This window comes from Falco naumanni, chromosome 3 (assembly GCF_017639655.2).
Source record: "Falco naumanni isolate bFalNau1 chromosome 3, bFalNau1.pat, whole genome shotgun sequence".
Taxonomy (NCBI): Eukaryota; Metazoa; Chordata; class Aves; order Falconiformes; family Falconidae; genus Falco; species Falco naumanni.
In genome coordinates, this window is record NC_054056.1 from 45,585,102 (window position 1) to 45,610,961 (window position 25,860).

The 25,860-nt window shown below is 36.1% G+C and overlaps 1 protein-coding gene across 3 annotated transcripts in view; it reads right to left on the minus strand.

Annotated features, from left to right (window-relative positions):
* The window catches only part of PTPN3 (protein tyrosine phosphatase non-receptor type 3), a 106,210-nt gene that overhangs the window by 21,126 nt on the left and 59,224 nt on the right, over nt 1-25,860 (minus strand). For all 3 annotated transcript variants that reach the window (XM_040586815.1, XM_040586814.1, XM_040586816.1), the window contains 10 exons: nt 21,035-21,058; nt 18,887-19,085; nt 17,835-17,912; nt 16,788-16,844; nt 11,905-12,061; nt 9,949-10,115; nt 6,989-7,079; nt 6,672-6,733; nt 5,691-5,837; nt 1,487-1,615 (listed from right to left, as the gene is read on the minus strand). In XM_040586815.1, coding sequence (XP_040442749.1) covers nt 1,487-1,615; nt 5,691-5,837; nt 6,672-6,733; nt 6,989-7,079; nt 9,949-10,115; nt 11,905-12,061; nt 16,788-16,844; nt 17,835-17,912; nt 18,887-19,085; nt 21,035-21,058 — 1,111 coding nt within the window. The remainder of the gene's footprint in view (nt 1-1,486; nt 1,616-5,690; nt 5,838-6,671; nt 6,734-6,988; nt 7,080-9,948; nt 10,116-11,904; nt 12,062-16,787; nt 16,845-17,834; nt 17,913-18,886; nt 19,086-21,034; nt 21,059-25,860) is intronic.

The window sequence follows — 25,860 nt, forward strand, 5'->3', positions numbered from 1 at the left end:
GCAAATAGATACCTGAAGTGAAAACACATAATGAATACAATCACTGCTGAATTTACTCAAAATTATGTACCAGTCTGATAAATACTAACTGAGAAAAAGAACAAGTATTTGAAAATAGTAAACTAATTTTTACATGAAGCATTAGCTAACCAAAGTTAATTGTCAATCAACTAATTTGAGTGAAGGGAACTAAAAGTTTGTCTACACATGCTCGGCAGTAATGCTTTAATGAGGTTAAATGAGGTTCTTATGTGCTGACATCCAAGTTTATCATTTTCAGATTAATTGGCTGAAAAACAGAACCAAAAATCATGCTACTCCCTGACTGGATGGTTTCTCACAGCTAGAAGCTGAAACACTGTAAGTCATCTTAACTGAAAAAACTTTCAGTACTGGCATCTCACATGTTTGTAACTACAAAGGAAATTTTAATCACGTGAAAAAAAATTTGGATGCACTGTCAAATGATAGTTACAAATTTGTAAGACTAAAGGATTGGTCATGTTGCTGTAAATACATAAATGAAATGTTATATTTTAAAACAGATATTTCCTTTTTCCTACTACTAGCAATTCTAGCAACAGTAAAATCTACTTAACTAAAAGAACTTTAAAACTTGGAACTGTAAATTAGCGTTTGATCAGTACACTGAATTTCTTACACATGTATCTTAGAACAAACCCTTCATATTTTTAGAAAGTTCTTGTGGCGATAGAATTCTGGAAGAGATGAAAAGAGAAATGTAGAAATAGTACAACTTATAAACAAAAGCCAAACTTCATCCCGTTTATTCAGGTTGTGGGAAGCCTAGATGTGATCTGAACAAGATTCCACAATGCAAGCTGGTATGCAAGAAATATTCCAGGTATTTAACTTTCTCTTTGCTTTATAACCCTTCTATTAGCATAAAATATAAACAGCTATGGAATATAAATACCTTATGTAAATTGAAAACGCTTCAATTGAGATTTTAAAAAAAGAAAAAAGTTCTTATCTGACTAAAGACAATGAAAAGGAACTGATGAGATTCTGCATCTTCTCTCAAAACAATAATATTACACTTCTTTGTTAGCTATTCTAGCTGTATGTGCTGGTAACCAAGTGACCCATATTTCACCCCGAAAGAGCACAGTCACTTAGAAAAAAACTCTCAATGGCAACTGAAACACTTGTGAAGAGTCAGTGACTGCAAAACTGTTTACAGAAAAGCTCTAAATTTCTTTATGAAGCCTATCACAGTACATGTACAGCACAATGTATTAATATAGAACTTCAGAAAGTACATTTTTTAAGAAGTGTTAAAGAAATAATTGTACTATGTTGATTCATATAATATACACATATTTTTACAAAAACGTGTGTATATACACACACATGTATATTCACACATACAGATGTACATGGTCAGACACAGAGCTTGTATCTTCCTATCAATAATTTATTAATTCAGCTTGTTTGGGGATAATTAAAGATAATGGGCACTTACCTCAACATTTGTAATCACCATTTCTCTAACAACATAAGCAATTGTACAATCTTCAGAGTGACATCTGACACGAAAGCTGCCATATTCCATTACATCTGGTGGATCAGGCCAATACTGATGACATTTGGTCTGTAAAGAAAATTAAGCGCACATCAAGACTGTCTACAAGCACTTTTGTTTTCAGCCTCTCTTCCTATGCTGTGGTTTAGGGAATTCAAGGAGTGGTGTAAAATCCGTTCTGGTTTGTTGGTGAGCTGTTTACATCTAAATTGGAAAATAATGTGGCAAAATAGGCTACATTCTCTATAAGCTTCTGTTGTAGTAACTTATAATAAAAACTCAGGTAAACTGGATGCAAGGTGCTTTCTGTCTGGTACTTATCTGCAATTGCTAAAATGACTTCTCAAGGCATAACATAGGAGGAGAAACAGATGAATTTATTCCATGTTAAGATGAAAAGCATAGGGGGCAAAGTTATAACTAACTTCGGCCACCTCACAGCAGGTTATAGCAAAGACAGAGCCACACTTGTCTTGAAAATGAACAATGAAAGGACAAGAGGTGACTGAAAAGAGAGATGCAAAAAGAGAAATGCTCATTAGATGTTGGCAAAAAATATTTTGATGAGGATGATCAAGCACAGAAACAAGATGCCTTATGAGGCTGTTGAATCTTCATCCATGGAAATAATCAAAACTTAACTGACATGACACGGTGCAACCCTCATGAAGTTCAAAGATGCTCCTGCTTTGAGCAGAGAGGAATGGACCAGATATCTCCAGTGGTCCCTTCAAACCTGAATTTGTCTAAGACCTTGAAGCAAGATCACACTGGAATGCAAAAAGTCGTGCGAATCAGTCTGTCTCCCCTGTATTCCAACACTGCAGGCTTGCGGCTGAGGGAAAGAGCAAGGCAAGCTCCGTTTCTGGAGGCCTTAAGAGAGAACTCACCCTACACAGAGAGAGGGAGCAGGAAAAGGAACACCAAAAAGCACTGTCATCTCTTAACACGAACCCCTCAAAAGTTCAGCATGCCTGGTACTTATCTGACTGCTTCCATTCTCCATTGTTTCCCTTATCCTCTCCCTGACAGCAAGTGGAGAAGGTGATGAAGCTTTTAAAGACTGCTTCCCTAACTTGGTTATTAGTTTTCAGGTCACTAATAGCTATACGTTACTTCAGTTTTTGACAGGAATTAACCGAATGGGAAACACATCTTCATTTTTCCATTTGATCGTATTTTGTGTTTTAAAGCAAACATTTTAAAATGCAGAACAATGCTTACGAACATTAGTAGCAAAAATACTATATAAAAAGTTATTGCAGGCACAATAATCCACAGTGACTTGGTCATATAATGAAAGTTGTTCTTTACACTTTCTAGGGAAAACTGAGCTTAGAAACTGGAAGAACTCATGAACAACTTCAGTTTACGTGCATGTCACTTGTCAGTGCATGTTTCTTTTCTACGTCAGATGCATGACTGAAGACAGAGATCTTCTCTTAAATGACTATTTGTATCTAAATGTTAAAGTTATAAACAAAACCCTGGAAACGTACATATTGATGCAGGAAAGTGTAATTTGTCCTCTGCCTCAGACTGGTTTCATGCAAGGCCACAATAGCTTAACCGTCAAGCCTACCAACATGTGACAAGCAAAGTCATACATGCATGTGAATGCACCTGATATATTTTGGTGTACCACAAACTGCATGTGCAGTACAAGTGAGAGCTGAAGTGGAATTCAGTATCAAAATTACATCCATTAAATACCCTATTTTTTCTAAAAGAAACCAGATTAATCAATTCTGCTTACAACAACAAGGAACCATTTTCTCTCCTGTCTTCTGCTGCTAATAGGTATGAGGCTGATGTTCAGATCCCTACCACTCTACTGCCGATATGAAAGTCTTCCTTTTTCTGGTTCACCTTCTAAAAGCCGATAAGGCACATCTAGTCAGTGTACATAGGATATTTTTCTACAGGAGTTGCAATGCCAGTATCTATTCCTCATTTTAAAAGGTAAGATTAGAGTAGCACTGATGACAAAGTTTGCCACCTCGTTTCCCATCTAATCAAAGGATGAAATGTTGTGGAATAGACTGAACTTGAAAAAGTATTCCAGTGAGATACTAGTTCAGTGAAACTTTTGCTCACCGAAAGCAGCTCAAGTTTGCCCATCAACTTAAAAGTTTCAATATTTCATCGCAGTAATTGAATATTCTCATCATCCACTTCTGTACTCCAGCCTTGCAAGTAATTGCCATCATGTAACAAATATGAACCAAGTTTCCTAGTATAAGTCCACTGGACTTATGAGAAAGTCATACGAAAGAGAAAGGCCAGCTGATCCATATGAAAATCCAGGGCGATTCATACAAAAAAACCCACATCTTGACACAATTCCTCAGACACTCTACTGAAAACTTTTATTTAATTGTTCGTGACCAAAACAGCTGAGCTACAATTGTCCTATTCACTACTTATATATTTAAATAATAATTGTTACTAGATCCAAAAGTAACCTCAAACAATTATATACCCCATGTGTTTCTACTTCAGCTTTAGTTAATTTGGATTCTCTATCAACTTATCAACACTGCATGTGCCATCTATACCTTTAATTTCTTTTTAAACTAATAAAGAGTGGCAAGAGCTGGAAATTCTGAAATGTTAAAATTTCTTAATTCTACCTTTCTTAGGGTTCAGTTTTCAATGACTTGAAATCCACATTTAAACCATTATGCCTGAAAATTTTACTGTAGTAGATTATCTGAAATACTTCCCCCTTTAAATTTAAGCAAAAATAATGCATCAATTTCTAAAAAAAATAACCCTACTCTATATGTGTGTGTGTGGGGGGGAAGTTTTTTATTCTGTAATACAAATCTTAACACCACTGAAAAGAAATATTCTAGAATATAAAGCCTCCAGGGTTTGGGAAAAGGTTTGGCATTTGGCAATGGGGATACTCTGGCAAGAACATGCATCTTTTTTTATCACCCACAAAACAGGCAAATGTAAATCATCCCTGAAAGTAAACAAAAGTCAAAAAAAGTGTCTGGTGTATAAAGGTACCAGCAGGATGGTTAGAAGTTAGAACAAAACACCCTGAAGTTTCCAACTCACCAGGCAAAGTACAGACTAGTACTAACTTGTGTTTCTCCTCGATACAAGAAAAGCAAGGAGGAAATTATTTTCACTGAAATACAGTCGAAAGATGAAGGAAGTATTTTGTGCCAGATGATGTTCAATAATATCTCTCTCCATGAACAGCAACATACCCTGACCATGGTTAAAGTCTGTTGCTTTTCACCTTTCACACACTGTTGCTTAACTGTCGGTTCTTACAGCTCAATCATTAGGCTGTTTAGGACCTCAAATACTCACTCTCTTGTCTTCTAAAAACATCGGGATTTTTGACTGGGATGCCAAATAAATTTGATAGTGTAGGATATATCATATAGGAACTAAAGATAAAAGCTACAGGAAGGAATACAAGAGTCAGCATCTTCTCCACCTTTAAAACAAAAATACTTCAATTTTCAGCTTCTAAAACTTGAAAAACAATGTCTATGTACCTTAATCTAAAATTTTCATATTTAAAGTTTCAAAGGATATATTAAATCAAAATACAAAAGAATATACTGGATTATACTGAATATACTTTATTTTCACTGTATTATTCTGAAATTCATAGAGTGCTGGCATTTATTTGAATGGAATTAAAAGAATTATCAGAGCAATTCTAGGAAAGAACCTACAATATAAATAAAAGCAAGCAGGTTAAATTCTGACCACCAGCATGCTAAAACTAGGAAGTACTGCAACGTCAGTCTCTTGTTTGAAGCCAGACCGAAAGTTTTGCTCAGTGCTTCCAGACACCTGCTGAATCATTAGGAATGCAACTGCCACATGCAGCCCAGTTCTCAGGGGAAAAAATGACAGTATATAGTACCTGGGTGATCAGTGAAACAGAGTCAGTGCAGTGATTTCTGTTTATCAGACAGCTGGTTTGTTTTCAAAGAAGCATAACAAAAAGTTACAGTAATTCAGAAAAAAAATAATTCAGAAAGCCTGGTCTAAGAGAAATGATTCAACAGATTAAGCTGGCCTATTTTAGGGTTATTTCATAACAATAATGGGAAAAAAATTTAAAGGCACAGTACATTTCTTCAGCGTGCAAAAGAACCTGAACACTTACCCGTCCTCGTTCAGTGAGAGTTGTTAGCATGATGATGAGTGACAACTTGTGATCCCAGACTACTTGCCAGAAGTGCGCACATGTGTGTGGAAGAGGCCCCTGAGTAGCAATGTATCTGTTCACAATGCCCGCAGAGGGAATTTCCATCTACAAAGAGAAAGGAAAATCCTATGTAAAGTTTGTTCTCACTACTCAAGTACTATTTTAATTCAGCATTTCACTCAAAGAGGAAGTTTTGAGGGAAGATTCATCAGCAAGCCTGTGTAATCAGACAAGCAAGATCGCAATTTGTTATGTGAAAAATCTTTAAATATTTAATTTAAACCAGATGTATACTACAGACTCTATACTCCATGTTGAACTAGGAAGAGATAATTAATAGTGAAAATGTATTTCAAAACTTGAAACTGCAAAGCTTTCAAAATTTTCTTTAATATTTAGTAGGGAATAATGGCAAGATATACCAAAGCTACACTAGCTGTTTACTGCCTGACACTAAACAGAGTAAGTTAATAGTTAATTCTGTGATTTACATGTTTAATTTAAGTATCTGACACAAACATATTTCTTCAATTTTCCCTGTTTCCCAGCCTACGCACAAGATTAGGGCAATTTTAAGGCTCTGGTTTATCTTCCAGACCCTTCATAGGACAGTTGGTGAGTGGTTCTAGAGGGAAAAAGGCTTAGTGTTAAGCTACAGGAGAATTTGCAGTACTTCAGAATTTGCAGTACATAGGAAGGTAACACAAGTTTTACTTGTTAAAGACTCCGCACATACCACAGATACTTCCATCTACTGTATATCAGGATGGCCACTTGTCTCACAAGAGACGCTTCATCCTTTACATTATGAATCTTTGCGTCTTTTACATTTACAAGTCCACAAAATATAAAATGAAAAAGCCTTATTCCTTAAAAAGCCTAAATTTAGCCTGGTATTGTAATACAGAAAGTGCAAATGCAGGTCTCCATACCACTTACATTAACGTAATTTGCATTAATGTAATCTTCATCTCCTTGCAATATTATCCTCGTGGCATCATCTGCACACACACAAAAAGAGGGAATAAAATTAGCAATTAAGAGGCATGCTTCCCTTATAAGTAAAAAACCTGAGGAATCTCAGACACACAAACAGCAGAATACAGTCTGGAATAGATAACCTTTTAGAAAATAAAATGAACAATTATATGACTTTATATAATGATATCTTTGATCAAGAAGTTCAATACAACAATTTTATAAGCTATCATTTAGAGGACAAAGCAAAATAGGCAGAAACTGTACTTAATACTCACAAGGCAGAACATCTTTGTATCTGTTCTTGTCCATATTCTGAGGTACCTTTGCACATGTAACAGCCAACCCTGGTTTCTTTCTATAAAGTTGCTGCAAAACAGAATGAAAAATAGTAGGATTTTGAGGGGGGTGATTATGCTATACAAACACTAAATAGATTCACATGAAAACAGACGGGAAAAAAAATCAGAATTATTTTCCTTAACCTTTTTCTTAACCATCTGCAAAAGTCACCTGAGAGATTTTTGTATTTAACATGACAAGAATTTCTGTTACTGCTAACCCATCATGATCTCTAGAAAAATTTCTAGGAGGAGGGGGGAAGGAAATGTGAGAGCCATTGAAATAAACCATTTCCCTGCAAGGTCGCCTTTTTCTCATAAAACTGTGGGCCAGAAGGAAAACAGTGGTTGAGGGTAGAAGTGACCCACAAAAGACATCAGAAGAAAAAAACAGCTGGAGATTGATATTTTCTTGAATCAACTGTAACATAGAAAGTTCAGACAAACTTATTCTCTGGACTAAAACTACCACATTCAATCCTACAAGTACCTGAAAAAAACAAAGTTTCATGTATCACAGTCTCTCAAGATGTGACTCCTTTTCATTTGGGCCAACCCCTATCTTGCAAACTTCACCTGGAGTAAATGTAGGCATAGAAGCGTATAACCAAAATTTTAAGGTCAAAATGCATTAAGTGCATCATACAGGACAAGAAAAGGTACAGTGTGGCAAACACCAACAGCAACAACAACAAATAAAATCAAGAAATGTAATTATACAACTACAGTTTTTCTGCATTAAATATACATGAAAGCAACTTACAACCGTGTTATTAACCTGGCTATGCCAGAGTTTTATATACTTCATTGAACACTGCCCGAAGAACTCATTATATCTTACATGTTTAATGAAGAATTAGAATATGGTTCCATATGTAAAATGGAATTAATCAAACAGGAGTCTAAAATCTACTACTTCAGTTGAGAGAAAAGGAACAACACACAAAAAGTTAATTCCACTGTGAGATTTACTGAATCCTAAGACTCAGTATCACAGCTCACCACGTTTTGCAACTTGAACAGCATAAACAAGCCATGTGAGAAGAGAACTTGATAATAAATGTAACCAAAGAGTTTCTCAACTCAAGTTTCATTTTACTAGTGCCAAGCTGCTATTTCTGCCTTTTTTGGGGAAACAAGGAAGAATAATTTAACGTTAAGTAACAATTTTGGAGCTTAATTATTGTTGCCTGGCAAAAAGTCATTTGCCATTGACAGACGTCTTAAATTCTGATTAAGTGGAGGAAGATGTTCTGGAAAAAAACCCTGATTATATTCATAGTCTACTGGCTAATTATTTACTAATGTGAATGGAGAGTTTGAGAGCCACCAAGGCTGATGAGGGGATGCTGCAATTGGCTCTGCCTTCTGAAGATAAATAAATAAGGAACTTTAAGAATGGCCACTAAGCTGTCCACCAGATCATTAGATTTCAAAAATCTTTTGCACTTTTTTTGTAACATCAGTAATAACCTTTTATAAATGCTGTCAGGTAAAAAAAAAAAAAAGCCATAAAGGATCAAATATGCCATGAAGATTATTACAGGAACTTTGTGCACAGATTTGGTCAAACACTTTGACAACCAAGAAAGCACTGAAAAGCTAGTTCATGTCTTTTGAGTTACTGTTTCAATAGCCAACAGACTCACTACTATTGCTGCATTGCAACAGTGCTGTGGATTTTGGAAAACAGGTAAGAACTATAGTCTACAATTCCTTAAAAAAAACCCAAACCAAAAAAAAAACTCACTAAAAAAACAACCAACCCAAAAGAGGGAATTTTAATTCTCAGAAATCTTGAAAACTAAGAAAACCTCAAAGAGTGGTTCTGCAATAAGAAATATCACAATTCTTCAGCCACCACCATGAAATCTTATGGGATTTGAAAAAAAAGAGTGAAGAAAAATATATCAAAATAGGGGAAAATTGTATTGCTGTTCTACAAGTTTTCAGCATCAGAAAGGGTTACTCCTGAATTCAACAATGCAAAATATTTAAACCATAATAACCAGGGTTTCTCCAAAGTTACTATAAATGTTCAGATCCACAACAGCAAAACAAGCACAAACATACATACGCTGTATTCCCTTACCATTACAGAAGCAGCTAAATTATCTTTTGAATTTCTTATGCTGACATTGAAGGAACTAATTTAATAAATTATACAAACATTCTATTAGTCAGTTTTCTATGACATTCCTTGCTAACACGTTAAAGAACATGACAAACATTAATTCATTAATCTATATAGCAGTTTTATAAGTCTCATCGTACATACAGGAGAATCTCACCCCCGAAGTAATCTACCCAAGAAGTAACCATCATTGTTTTAGATAGCCAGGGAGAAACACCACAGAACTAGACACTACAAATGTCCCTCAAATGGAAATTAACATTTCAACACTTTCATATCAACCTCCAAGAGAAGACGACAAGGAATGGTCAAGTTGCTCCTGTTATTCCATGAAAGAAGGCAACACATGAGAACTTGAAACCTTAATTTAAGGTATAAAAGATGTTTCAGAAATGTCACCGAGTGGCATGGAAAAAGAAACAAAGTACAAGACTGACCTCTGTCAAAACCCCACTATGGTACTCAACAAAATAATTAAGAAAAAACCCACTAATTTAGTAAGCATTGGGTCCTTGATCTAGAAACATGCCAATTAAAACACATTTTTAATCAGCAGATGAAGATTTATGCAAGACTGGTAACTACTCATTCTTCCCTATTCTAAACAGTGAAGGGTAAAATGGGTGGGCAAATCACATTCTTGCTCTCTTGAAATAAGAATGAATGGGAGAAATGAGATTTCCAATTAATTAAGCTTACATCACTTGCAGATCATAGCTACTAGCCTATGTTTTAGAGTGTTTTAGAGTTGAGTATTACCTACCTCAAACTGAATAAGGACAGTCCCACTTTCCAGCCCTCTTCTTAGCTGCTCCATAGAGTCCTCCAGTGTATCATCACCATATTCAGAACACGTAGGAAGAAGAGATTCTGGGAGATTGTGGGAATCAACTTCATCTTCTGATTTAGGCTCCACAAACTGTTTAACTACTGAAAGATGTATTGAAAATAAAAATCTGTTACATACAGCATTAATGTCCTTGCAACACATTAAAATTTACCAGCTTGCAAGAACAAAGTTAGCAAAGACAAGGCCTCAGGAAAACAAACAGCAATACATTTAACTGCATTTCTCTGTGTACTATATGACTAAGAGTAAAATGTCCTTATGACCTTTCAGAAAACAAAACTCCTCAAGGTGCCTATCTATGAAGGCGAAGAACTTGACTTCCAAGCACAAAGACTTTTTTGCTGCAACCTTGTCTTACAGCATGAACTGCTGAATAAACTAATTAATCATAACATACAGCATAGTAAAAAACAAGTAAGTTTTGCCTAAAAAAAAAAGCGTACAGCATAGTTAATGGAATATCCCTATAAGAAGCTTAAAGTGGTCCCCCAACAACAAAATTAATGCACATACTTACATTGTACTCTTTTGCCATTACAATAGCACCTGAATTGTCTTTTGCAGTTTCTTATGCTACTACTGAAGGAACTAACTTAATAAACTACAAAAAAAAATTGATTTGGCAGGTTTTTTATGACATTCTTTGCTAGCATGTTGAAGAACATGACAAACATTAACGAATTAATCTACGCAGCAGTTCTGTCTTGACAAAAGCTATTATATCACCAAATGTGGCCACCTGTGGTTATTCTCTGCAATGTTACTCATACCTGCCAAACCAGAGAATGGGGAGCTGTTCATACTCATGCCTATACAAATGACTGGCACAGGGCCACAGGCTATCTTAAGCTAACGGCAGACTTCTCTCATCTGCAAGTAGGAAGGGGACTACAAAACTTAAGGGAAGACTAATGACTGCATAGAGCCAGTGGAAAGGCCTGTAATAATAGGAGTAGGACTGTTCAGGAAAAAAGACCAAGAGCCCACCTGTCTTCCTGGTAACACCAGAAACAGTAAAGAAAGTAAATGCTACAGAAGTCCATATCAATTAGTTTTATTCCCTCCTGTTTCCTTTCAAATGTTTAAGTTTTAATGTAATTAGGAACTCTGTGCAAAGCCCTTCCATAATCATGTGTGTTAAGGGCTTACCATAGCTCTTAAGGAAAGTGAATAATAAACTAGAGTTTCACATCATCTGAAAGCTCTTGGGATCTGCATGTGTTTAAATATGGAGCAAGCAAAACCAAGCTTGATGGGTTCTCCATATCTTAAATAGACAGGCTTAAGACCCTGCACATTTCAGAGACTGTCTCCTGTTTGCTGGCAGCAGTTTAGCAAGAAACCAGCACAGGTCAAGCTGAGTACTGTCAGAAAATACCTATTGTAAGAATAGATAAGAAAAAATAAAAAGAGGCAGCTTGACTTGTTGCATTGGAAAATGGTGCAGGGGAACAGCCCGTGGGTATTTTCAAATCCACAACTGGGGATTTCTGAAATTATGCTACATTTACAAAAAAAACTAGAAACAAAACAACAAAAAAACAAGAAACCAAACAAAAAAGAAAGCCCAAAAGCACAAAGCCCCCACAAAATCCCTCAAATTTTGCAAGGGACTATTTGTTCTCATAGATTTTTAGACTTATAAAATAGGAAGAAATTCTAATTTAATAGATTCTTTGTTGCAGGGTTAAGAATCCACATAGTTAAAACTATCTGTACTACTAATTCAAATGCAGAGAGATCTACTTTTTAGCACAGACCCATTCCCAGTGCACTGAGAACATATTTACGTAAACAGAAGATGGTATACCTTAGCATAAGAGCAACAGTCTCAAAAACAATAAAAGTTAATAAAATTAGCCCAATTACCTTTCCGCCTGACCAAAAGTGCAAGCTCTCGCGTGTGAGATTCTCTGCTGGCTTTTATGAACATGACCACCTGGTCATGCGTGTGCTCTGAGATATCTCTGCCATTAATTAATACTATCTGATCACCTTCATTCAGTTTTGGAATGCATTTATCAGCCTGTTTCAAGACCAAAGAAACACATTAATGTCATTGTATCCAGTCATGTAAGCAGGAAAACATCAGGATATTAAATTCATTTTATTCATTAAATTCTTGAAGATCTACACTTCAGACTCCAAGCCTGGACAACCACTGGTTATAGCCATTTGCAAATTAATTTCTGCAAGAAGTGTTTTGGACACATAAGATAACATGCTTCAGTTTTTATGCAGTGAATACTGAGATTGTCCAAACGTGATTTTGATGAATGTAATTTAAGAAATATGACATTCCCCAGGCATGCACTTTTTAAAATTTAAAGAAATCCCTACACATTTCATATTTTTGGTATTTATCAGATTCTTGTTTGGTGAGTACCAAGTGATATCTACAAATGGAGAACATTCTTCCTCACTTCATTTGCTGAAAGTTTTAACAAGAAGATGCAGATAAGTACACTAACCCATGATGCTCAAGTACCCTGTGAAAAAAATTTGATGAAAATTCTTTTGCTACCTGTGCTACAGAGAACACTAAACCAAGGTTTTCCCCATCTCAAATGAAAACTTACATTATATGTCTTATCTTGGATACAGCAATTCAGACCAAGTGCTGAAATCTAGGGTTTGTTTGGCTTTTCTGTCACACTTCCTAGAATGCTTAGCTCTAAGTCCAGTGCAAAGCAATTAAAGCTATGGCCAGAATATGATGATGATGCTATGAAGATGATTAAGGGACTAGATCATCTCTCGTAGGAGGGAAGGCTAAGACAGCTGGGAATGTTTAACCTAGAGGAGAAGGCTTAGGGGGATCTTGTCAATGTGTATAAATACCTGATGGGAAGGTCCTGAGAAGACGGAGCCAGGCTCTCTTCAGTAGTGCCCAGTGACAGGACAAGAGGCAATGGGCACAAACTGAAACATAGGAGGCTCCATCTGAACATCAAGAAACTCTTGTTTAACTGTGAGGGTTACTGAGCACTCGAGCAGGTACCTGCCCAGAGATGTTGTGGAGTGTCCCACTCTGGAGTACTCAAAAGCCATCTGGACATGGCCCTGGGCACTCTAGGTGGCTGGACAAGATGACCTCCAGGTCCCTTCCAACCTTTCCTTCTGTGATTCTGCAATATGAATATGCAGGATCCTCTACTACCTTTGAGTGTCGAGTAGCGTAACAATTCTATTTTCATTGCTATCCTGATTTTTATTTTGTCTAGGAAGTACTCAGCTACACAAGAGTGATACAGTTATATACACACTCCATTTCATTTGTTTTATGAATGAGATCTCGATCTTCACTGTTATTGTCTATTCATACTTGTTCCTTGTATTTCCTTAATGCCTGCACAGGTTCTCTGAACTTTGTTCATGCAATGTTATTAGTCCTATCAAAAAAAATATCGACTCCAAAAATGTGAACAAGAAGTTCTAATTAGAACCAGTTACGCCTTGCACTGATGGCTCTAAAAGTAAATTTATCAGTGGCGTACTCTATCACCAAGTAAAAAACAGGAAGAGATGGAAAGGAGAAGTGATGATGAAAGAACCAACAAGAAGAAAACGCAGACTAAAAAGAGGCAACACTATGAAGAAGAAAAATTGGGAGCCACTTGTGTCAGAGAATAAAGTAAAAGGAAAGAAAATTTATGACATGTAGGAGTGCCAAAAAACACATAAAAGAAAGACTAGAGAGAAAAGAAAGATCTACGTAAGAGGAAGAAGAATCCTAAGCAAAAAATCTGCTTAAAAATTTACAAAAGGAATAGTTTCCCCCAACTTTTTCCAAAGAAATAAGGAAATAAAATAATAAAGGACAGGGAAGATTGACTATGATTAATTAAAAAAAAAAGACAAATGTAAACAGAAAAAGAATGGGGATTAGGAAGAGCCATGGTGTTCAACACTGATTTAACTAGGTATTCACAGCTCCCCCCAAACTCCCTTGCCACGTTTTGTCCAATTTAGAAAGGCAAGATTGAAGAATGCAACTATGAATGATTTAAACACTTTGAAATATTATTGTTTGAGATATAAATTACTCTCCCTAAAATACAATTATTTGAAAAGATAAGTGATATGAAGACCGTATCAGGTCAGTTTCAGAGAGTCAAGTAGCCAACAATAATATGGAGAGAATGGTTTCTGCTATCCTATATTTGTCTATAATTTCGATTTCTTGGCTTGCTGCTGGCTATTATTCTTTATTACAGAAGGAGACTAATATCTTTGCTCAAAGAAACTTCGTTAATCACGTGACATGCTAATGCCTCAGCTATCTTACTTGAATCATCTGACTATATAAAATATATCTTGAAGGAGAATTAATTCCTTCTATGTAAGCATAATTTGTAGATTTTTTCAGATACTAGATTTTCCAGACAATTAATTATGCCAAAGGCTTCCTGTCTTACTGACACACCCAATGTTTCATTTTATGCTAATCGCTTGTTATTGCTTCAAGAATGGTGCATACCATTTTTCATTTAGAAGCTCTATTAAATAAAACCATAATGACTTCTTTACCACCTTAGGACATTAATACAGTTTGTGGGAAAAAAAAAATATCAGTATATGACATTAGTTGAATAAAAAACCAAACCCAAAACAACAAAACAAACCAGACACAATAAATGGTTGTTCTTTAGATATAATGCTCTATCACAATTTTGGCTACTCTATCCTACAGTCTTCCCAGCATACTAGACTGGTGCTGTATTGGAGGAGGATTTTTAAAAGAACTTTAGGACGTGAAAGGGAAAAATAACGCCTTAGTTTGGTGAGCAGATTTGTTTCCCCTCCTTCACAAAAAATACAGTTGTTTGTTTTTTTTTTTTGTAGGAAACTGGGAGAAAGTGACCTACAAAATCTGAGAAATAACCTTAGCTAATAATATTACCAAACAACATCCCTTAGGACAATTTACAAGGTAATGAGTGAATCTAGAGCATGTTAAACAGTAGCAAATACAATGAAGGAAAGGCATCACTGAGCTAAAATAATGTAAAAATGCATTCCATGGACTGCTTAACTTCAACTTTCAAATATCAGCTACATTTCATTAAACAGTCAAGAACAGGTGAAATTTAGTTTATGGAAAACAATATAATCAACGTTAATACTACTATGCTCTAAAAGTAAGTATATGTTTTTCCTCTTGCTGTAAAGCGACACGATTTCTATAATACTGCTGTTAAGTATATTGTATTGGAGAACTGTTTCCAATTTATTCCCTGACACTTGATAACTTGCTTACTAGGCTAGAGAGCTAATTGGTCACTTGCATCTATGCATGTGCCACTTAACTGGAGACACTTACATGAAGTTAGAAGTCCAGTCCTTTTCCAATCCAAGAGAAAAAAACAAACAGATCAACACTTTCCAGAAGACAACCTGAATCTGCCAAAAGAAATTGTTGCCTCTGGAGAAGCATCTTTCATTCTCTGACTGTGCAATGAACATGTTTGCCCTACATTAATGCCAGTATCTCAAATCACTCTTAAGAAGTTTGCTAGGTTGTCCATGAAATGTTTTAAGGACTGTTTTATTCTCACTTTGTGGATTTAAGCTTAGAATTATAATTACCTGCTACTCTTTTATTCAAATAATTGTAGTACATAAAGGCATCCTGTACACTGCATAAGTCAAGCCACAAATCACAAATGTGACAAAAAACCCCACCCCTTCTCAAACAACCTTTTATCTTGATTTACATCACAAAAAGGTATCAGCCCTGTGACAGCTTATCAAATTTCAAAAGTCCACAAGATGCAGAATACATCAGATTTTTAGGATATAAAATATATCTTATCAAGTTTGCACTCAAATTATTCTATGAGAATTGGGAAATACACTTTGGAATAAGGTGAATGAATAAAATTTGAGTTAACATAATGTCCTCACAAATTTATGTACTAATTATTTAGAAAAAAGTTAACAAGATATTATGTTACTATTATTTTACAATTCAACAGAAGAATGCAGTGGCTGTACTGATTCTGATGAACGTTTTACCTAGTCCATAAGTATTTCCATAAGCAAAAATCTATGGCAAAATAAGAACAGAGCAAATATATTCTGCACCCCCTCCCCCCGCCAAGTACTCTCCCATCCTATAAATATTTTTAGCTCTGAGGAATTCCTCAGCCTACAGTGGTTTCTCTATTCAGTAACTGTCAGTAGGTTTTTCCCCCCAGGTACTTGTCCTCTCCTGACCACCCACAAAACTATTTTAATAGTATCCTTTATCAAGGAGTTTCACAGGTCTGCTATCTTATGCATGAAGAACTACTTTGTTAAGCATGAAGAACCTGACTTTAAGTGACTTAATCTGGTAGCCTGTAGTAGTTCTGCTGGAATTCCCTGCTCACAATGATACTACATCTACTTCCCTACTATATCTCCCTTAAAGTAGTTCTTTTTTCTAGGCTGCAGGGGCCCAGACTACTTACTTTAATGAACACTGTTCTATATTTTCAATCATGGCTCTTGGCCCTCATCAAACATTTTCCAGCTGAAGACACACTTTTTGAGATGATGGGGGAAACAAACATACTTTCTACTGTATCTTGTTTGGTTAACACTTCCAGATCTTTTCATCTGTGGTTTAAGAAAGTGCTGGCCTAAAGAGAACAGCTCAGCTTCTCTCTCATATTGGTTAAGCGTGTCCAGATTCCTACACGTATGGACCTCTGAGTGGTGGAGGAAGTAATAAAGGAAGGGATTAGAAGGCATAAGAATTTACTTACAGGTGATCCTGGAGTTATTCTTGATACCACTAATGGCATTTTCTGATCTACACCACCCTAGAGGAATGTCAAATAAATAATAATCATAAAATATGTCATTAACCAATAGCAGCATTTCATACAAGTAATCACTTGTTTTTGTTTTTATATAAACTTGATGCTTTGTCATTATAGGCGGGGTTGGTAAGACTGAATTTTCATCAGTAAATGGGTGTGTCTGTGTGTGTGCAGTGTCTTTAGATCTACCACATTCCAGTAAACTAGACCCAGCATCTTTGCTTGGCCATATATTTTAATAAGCAATCAACAGAACAAATGCAGCATTTATTTTAACCCTACCCTTCAAACAAGACTATTCAACACTTGAACTTGCAAGGTGGACAGCGTTCTTAGATGTTGTGATCGAACTTGCAAAGGATCAGGTTCCAGACAACTGTACTCCCTTATTCTCTTTATGTGATGTTCTATGACTGCCCCACCAATAAATGCCCAAGGTGAAAGAAAAGACTCTGCCCCAATCTTGATATTATGGTTACTTTACATTACTCTATCTCCTTAAATGGAATTTCAGTGAGAGAACGTAAAAAATTCACAACAGTCAATTATCAACAGTAATTTCAGTTTTCTTCACAAATTAATTTTCACCCTTCCAATATGATCTTTTAATGGATATATCCAATTGGATAGCATAAACTATTTAACTTGTTTTATAATACAGAGGTCCGATCTTCTAAAAGTTGATGCATTACATTAGGCTTCCAAGTTGCCATTCAAGCAGCCAAACTGGCAGTCTGCTTTGGAAATCTGCCATGCCCATAGTATATGCAACAAAACACCAGAGAACTAGTAGAGACTTATTTCTGTAAAAGTTGCTTTAGCATTTAAGCATTAGGCTGCCACTTTTTAAAAAATCTTGGTCCATAAAAAATTCCTGTAGAATACACTGCTTTCTCCAAAGCACTGCATTAAAAATGAAAAATAATCATAACCTCAAAGCATAGCATCTCTATAAAGCATATAAAAATAACTACAAAATTGCTGTTTTACCTTTAGATTAAATCCAAACTTCCCATCTTCATCTGGTATGATACGCACCAGAAGTAAATCTCCCTCAATTAGATCATTCTGCAATACACAGAAAAAAAACCCCAAAACTTTTCTCATTTTTTAAAAAATAGCAGCAAATTAGAAAATAGTGCATCCAAATTTAGATGTGCTTAACAAGAATACTCTATGTAAATCCATCTTTAAAATAGGAAGAAGCTAAAGTCACACAACATACTCATGATAGCAATCTTTTAAACTGTAAAAATGGCAACATACATAACAGTAAATAGATACTCTGCTTGCTCTGTCCTGTTACTCTCGGCTTTCTCAGTTGATAGCTCCTATTAAAATTTTCAAAGTGTTCTCTTTACTAAAGGTGACTTAAAAGGAAAAAGTGTTAGGTGCAACACGTTTGAATCAATTCTACTCTAAGGACTATGAAGTGACTACTTTTTCCCAAATTTTTCTCCTGTAAATGGGTGCATTGGTATCTTACGCAAGAAATCCACAAGCCAGAAGGATTAAAAGTTTGCAGCAGCTACTGGACAGGCAGGTTAGGAAGCTGTTCAGCACCCTGCTGGAACAGTCTGGAGAAAGGGGAGGAATGATCCACTACCATAACACTAGCAAGGAGCAGCTGCTCTCTAGTCAGCACAGAATTCAAAGGATGTTCAACCATCCTGAAGAAGAGATGTCCAAGATAAAGCAGAACTGTGCCTGCTATGAAGACATATAGCAACCTGAGTTACATGCTTTTTTCCCCATGGAGGAAATAAGATTTAATCAAACAAAGATTCCCATTCCACTAGGAACTTCCCCTGCAGATGCTCCTGGAAGCCTGGACTATGGAAATCAATGCAGTTCGCAGGCTTGCCTATCATACTGTGGTATACAACCTTGGACAAATTTGTAGTAAGACAAGATTTATTCTTATTGCTGCATAAAATATTCTCATCCTGAAATATAACCACAAATTTTGTGCATTCTTAATCTACAGTTCAAAGCTACATTCAGTACTAGTTTTGACTTTAAAAGCACACAATTGAACATACCTTATCACAGTAGTACTGGTTGGAATCTTCTGTTGAGCTACTCCTTGTAACGTTGTCATATGTTTCTAAGAACTGCTTATCCACCCCTTCCAATGGGTAAGGGCCAGAAATGTTACCAACTCCATTGGGAGACTGAGCCAAGGCTTTAGGTGAGATGTGGGTCACAGAATTCCGCGTTGGACTGTTTCCCAATACATTCCTTCATTTAAAAAGGACAAACATTACAAGGGTATCATTATCTAGATTTTTAAGTTAACTAGTACAACATACAAATGTACCGCCCAGTTAAAGGAGCAAGCCAACTTTATACTTAGATTTAACACCACTCGTAGAGGTACAGGATAACAGGACTGGTGTATGATCTAAACTGATCATTGATCTGGGCATCGAGAAGAATGGGCAAAACAAAACTGAAGTAGCAAAAACATTTTAGCAAAGTATTTCCATGTTAGTAGTGAAAGGTGCTATTGCAGTGGCACAGGAAATCACAGTAACGTGAGGAGAGCTGAACTCCAGGGGAGCTTATTGAGTTAGTTATAACCACGTAGAAGGACCCAGAATTAAACTGGGATGTAGGTCTGGCCTAGTGATTCAAGGACCTTAAAATTCAAGCATAACAAAAGTCAGTAATTAAATACCTCAAATCTTAGAATGGGCCAAATGGCCTGGTGGTGCCCCAGGACCTTTCAAACATTCATTTAGCTACATGGCCTCTTATGAAAAGGATGAAATGCAGACCTCTAATACAACTAAACCCCTTCTTTAATTGGGCCAAACTCACAGATACCGGACAAACTAACTGTTCCATCTTTATAAATACTATATACTACTTCATGAAATTCGCTGTCCTGGGGAAAGCTCAGGTACAGCTCAGACAGTTTTCTATCACTAACATACAGCGCTGTGTATGGCAAAAACAGAGTCCCAGCTCCCTGTACTACCCCTCTGCAGACAGACCTCTTGCTCACACAGCAGATCGCCATGCTCAGCAGCAGTACGTTTTGCAAGAACACTCTGCACTGCTGCTGACAAGCCAGCGCTGCAGTGAAGGACATTTGATCCTTGAAGTACACGTGCCGTTACTTGTTTATTGCAGTTTATCCCTAAAAGCAACATCAACTTCTCACAGGGTTAAAGTAGCACAAGTATATGCAATTAAACCCTGACATTAAAATTCGTAAAATCAAACATTTGTTTCTGCTCTGATACTAATCTAACTGTATATGTGAGCTTTTTTTAACTATTTCCAGCAACCACTGCTAGCTGTCAATGAGGAAGTAATACTGCACTACAGAGGGACATAGCTTAGGCTTTTAACATACAGGACTCACACTGCAGCAAACTTTAATAACACACTTATTTCGCAGCTTATGGAAATCTGACTGCAACAAATGTAAACATTCTGAAAGGTGCCATCAAGCAAATGTATTCTTGCCATAATATTTCCCATGTTCAGTTATACTATGTGTACTTGGCAATGGGAACTAAGGGTTTTGTGCGGCATTTGCAGAATTTTCAGTTATTACAGAAAATATATTTTCAGTGTTTGCCAGATCTTATCCACTTGGTGCTCTCAATAATTTCGGAATACTTTGAAGTAGTGAACTATAATGACACTTGAAGGAATTATACCATCACAATTGTGCTTTTATTTGATAGCTTCCAGGACTTTTCATGTTAAGCAAGGAGGAACACTGTACATGTAAAAACACCCTAATAAGTTTTTCAGAATACAGTAATTTAAAAAACTCCAAACGTTTCACTTACAAATTGAGAATAGAGATCATAATGATTTTTCAGTGTAGAACAAAAAACCAACCCAATGCCAGAAAAATATGAAAAATTATTTCAGTTAATGCCCTCTGGCACTATATAAAGCTACCACGTAAAATTACCAGTGGATTTTTGCATCTTTAAACTTTTACAACAGTTTTTAACCAACTTTCTTGTTAACAGTGATTAGGGGTGTATTAGGACTGATGCAAAAACTATTTTTTTTCCCCACAAATCTTTACTATCTTCATTGGTTTATACATTTATTTATGTCCTTTAACCATACAAGATCACTACTTTGAAAAATCAGTTCAAGTTATGTACTTTTATCTTAGAGCTAGAGATTCTACAGTAGAAAGTTTAAAGAAAACTCACTTTGGTGATTCTTGTTCAGATGACCTGTTTAAATAAAAAATAAAAAAAAGAAACCAAAACAAAACAGTAAAAGAATATAAGTTAAATCTTCAGGAAAACAAGACCTAAACTCTAATAAAAAAAAAAAAATGCCTGCATAAAAGCCAAAAGGTGTGCTCACAGTAAATTAAAGAATACTTAATCCTATGCTGAAAGTATAAATCGGACAATTACAGAATTTATGAAACACTCCAAGAAAAATTCCAGAGCAGCTCTTGTTAGCAAGACATGCTACATCATTTAACAAAGTTTTAGATTGGACCACAGTAACTACAGACATCACTGACGGTATTTTGCAAAAAGTCAAATGTGGCAAAATCTTTATGTATAGGTAACAAGAAATGAGCATAGGCAGCTTCAGAAGCATGAAGTTTCTCACACATTCTCATAATCTGAAAGCAGAACAGATGTTGACAGAGAACTTTAAGACAAAGCATAGCTAAAGCTGAAGTGGTTACACAGATGAGGACAAGTAGTACAGAAAAGAAATCAAAATTTGCAGTACATGGCACTTTCCAAGGTATTCAGTCAGCTTTGTCAGAAATCACCTGGAACAGTGAGTTAAACTACATTACATCAATTAAAACAACAGCTGTGATATGAAGATAAATTTGAAAGTAAAAGTTACTTTGCTTTGCAAGCACTTTTTGGTAAGTTTATGGCAGATGGGCTAGCTTTATAAATTTAATTAAGTAATGACCAAAAAACCTGGAGTGATAAAAGTCCATGCTAGACAAATACAAACATGAAGTAGTTTGGTTTGAATGTAGAGTTGTTGAATTGTCGCGTTATAGGAGGCAATTCACAATATAGGGTTAAATTTTTTAATTACTGATCTCTAAAACCCCCACTACTAAGAATTACGTACTATGTTTCATCAAAACTACAGTAAAAATAGCAGCAGTATCAGCCTAGTTAAGTTTCCTTCTATGTATTCTACAATATGAAGAAACTCTTCATTGAGAGGCAGAGATGGTGAAGCTTGATTCCATAGGAATTTGTGGAGGTTTGGGTTGTGTGTATTTTACCTTTTTTTTAAAGAACCAAGCGTTTTCCTTTTTCATCGCAGTCATGCCTCCCTTCTGATTCCACTGACATCTACCCCCACTCTCCCACAAATACCTCTGGTTCTCCTTGTATGCAAGCCCCATGGTATTTTTTCCCCCCTAAATGCCAGCAGTGCCCAGCAGATCCTTTGAGAATGCGCACTCACTTGCTGCCTGACCAGCCCACGTCTAAATGGAACAGACAATCATTGAACTCATGCTGTAGTTGCTCAGTGAGAGGATGATGTCAGTTTAAAGGATTTTTTTTTAATGCCTAGTCACCAACTTTCACTAATCTTGTAGAAAAATTTGCCTCTGAAAACTTGACTCCTACATTAGATTTGACTGCAATTGTCCAAATGTTCTTAAGTGGGAATATAGAGGCAGACAGGCAGTGCAATGACATAAGCCTTATTTCCTTAGGAAGTCATGCTAAAAATAAGAAACATTGAATTTATTTTCATTTAAGCTAACTGATTTCCTTGTGAGGCAAAGAACAATGAAACCCTATATCTTTTCTATGTTTTGCCACAGCAGAGCTACCACTCTTATTACTAAACTGTGTGGAATTCAAGGCACCCTAAATTAATCCTTTCAAAAGTCTTCATCAAAAACTTACACACAAAGAACTATGGTGCAAATCGATGCAATGTCCCTAATTTTATGTATTTTATCTCCTCTCTTTCCTCCCAATAGCGAGGTAATTTCAGACAGGAAAAAACAACTTGGGCTTCCATTCAAATATTGTGTATAAAAATATAGCAAATTTTTCATCTTCTTAGTAATACATTTTGAGACTTAAATGTGGGATATAAGTTCTTAGTAGTATTTGTTGAAGGTTTATCTGTTGGATTATTGCACTTTAATTGAAACATATCAGCGCTTAAACAGGTATTGAAGCATGCTGTAACCTTCTAAAGTGGAGAAAGATAGCCAAAATTTTGACCTGGAAAGTGACCAAATTCAAGGCCTAAAAGAATTCAGCAGGGAAAAGCAGCCGTGTCTCCAAAAGTCCTCAGTAGCTCAGCATGCTAGAGCTGTAGAATTTTGTTCTGAAACTCAGTTAAATAGTATTTTTAGCATTTAATTGCTCACCAATACAATAAATTACCTTAAACACGAAAAACTAGATGATCTTTTCTGGCTATACATTATTCCACATTTCACTAACCTCTCTTCCTCATTTCACAACATAAGACAAGGACAATATTTTAAGTCAATAAAAGAGAACACTCACCAGACCAGCCATTCAACTTTTTCATCAAGAAAGAGATCCCTTCCTCGCAAGGAGATTAAGCTTTCCATTGGTGCAGCTAACAAGCAAATGCTTTAAAACTGCAGGTAATTTCTGTTCCTTAATCCACAATATATCTAAAATGCTGCCGTTTCAATCTTTCACTCACTGTTGATTGCTCTGTTGATGAATATCTTTATTATAAAGCTCTTTGCCCTGAAAAGGCTAACTCTCCTCTTCTGTCATGAGGACAAGGTCTTAAGGAAAGATCCCTCCTCCTCATTCTGGTGTGCCCTACCAGGGAATTCTGCTATTCTGAGAACTGAAGATGATAAAACACAGCAAAGTAAAACCCCGAGAGAAAAGGGACAACTAAAACAATAGCAGAGTAGCAGAACTCCCCCCTTTACAAAACAACTGAAGGAAACATCTGTAGGTTTTGCCCTTGTGCTGTTCTTGTAGTTCTTAAAGCTTCTTTTATTGTAACACCTGCAGGGCTAGGGAGACTGAATATGCCAGCACTTCCATTATCACCTCTTTTCTGAGAGCTCACCATTAAAACTGGGATTATTATTCATAAGCCAAATAAGTGGAAGACATTTGCAACACCACATTTTTGCTGCCTTTTCGACAGCAACACAGAATATGCAGCATTTCTGTGAACTGAATAACTCTGTAAGGCAGCCATGTAGATTCTTTGTGTTGCATACTTATAAGTACCATTACAGAAAAACTTGAGGACTTCATGGTATACACAAGTTTTTCAGTGATTTTCTAGAAATTCCAAACATTCACATTTGGTAAGCTGCTGCCATCACCCATAAAAGGATACTTTCAGTTACTCTGCATTGCCTCTATTGACCATATTCCAGGTTTACTGACTTTCCATGGAAGTTTCATGTACTCTGATACTCTGCAACTGCTTGGCTTGCTGCAAAATTTGCCTTATCACAGATTCGCAATTCAGCTTTGAGACATTCTTTCTGGATGCAAAATGCTTGTTTCTTGAACTGGCAAGGAAAGTGTAGTACATTTTAATAAGGATACATATTTAAAAAGAAAGGGTTACATGTAAGCAAAATATATATATGCACTATTTTAATGTATATCTGAGTGGAAAAGCAGAGTAAACTGATAAAAGTCTATTAGTTGTAGTCTTAAAATACTAATTTGAAACCAATTAAAATGTCAGATCCATTGACCAGTATTAGGAGGACATACTCCTTGAGAAAGACTGAAGTACACAAACAAGGACAATGCACTCTTGTGAAATGTAGCAGATTTTAAGAACAAGGAATTGATCGCATCTGTATATAATGAAAAACTAAGGAAAAAACTTAGTTTAAAATGTTTTTTGCAATTTCCTACTAAGAAACTAGTTACTAGGACTTGGCTGGATACATCTGAAGGGTACTTTCATCTACAGTTACACTTCAAAAATGTTGTCCACAAAAGGAATTAAATTTTAGTTAAAATAGTGATTTGTTCCCATAGTACATTCACCAAAGCTCACTATGCACCTACAGTTTATTGTCTATCAAAATGGTAAGTTGAAAGAATTGAACAAATGCAGCATCCGTTCAGGAAATCTATTTTCAGTGCAATACCTTCACCAGATGATGTATCACACTTACACCAGCAGTGTACATGCACTTCCAGAAATTCATAGCACAGTGCAAGTGAATTTCCTTTTTGTATACTAGTTCATCATTTCATTTCCTTCCTCTCCAACTGTAAGACTACACACATTATACCATCTATATCACCAGCAAAAGATAGTTTTAGAATATAAGTTAAAGAGGTTTATAGCTTTGCAAACATGTTTAAGAGAAAAGCTTATGGGGGAATACATTGCATTTATAACAAAATGAATTGTAGACTCAAAGTTATTTAGGTTGGAATGGATCTTGAGAAATCAACTAAACTCTTGTCCAAAGAATAGCCAACATCAAAAGTTAGATGAGGGTTTTCAGGGCCCTGTCACTTTGCATTCTGAGGCTCTTCAAGGATGGAAACACTTCCATCTTTCTGTCAATGCGTACATCTTGATGTGATTTCCCCACCCCCTCCTCCCCCCAGTGTCTTCTGAGCATTTCCCTTGCTGTAACTTTGTCCACTGCCTCACATGTTTTTGCTGTGCACCTCCAAGAAGAGTTGGCTCCATATTCCTGATGGCCCTCTTTTGGTAGAGTAAGGCAAAAATGAGACCGACCCCTCCTCAACCCCCACAGCCTTCCGGTTCTCATACATCATATGCTCACATCTATGAATAACCAGCCAGATTTATCTCACCCACACCAGTGTAATGACTCTAAAAAAGATCTAATATACCTCATCTGTCAGTAAGTTTTTCTTACTGACTAATACTATAGCTTATCACTTAGAAATGTGTTTTACAATAATCTTGCTGGTTAAACAGAAAATTTCACAGCTAATCTTTTCTGTCAGGCCACTGAGTCTACTTTAAAAAACCTACCAAAACACTTGTTCCTACGCAGTCCACTGAA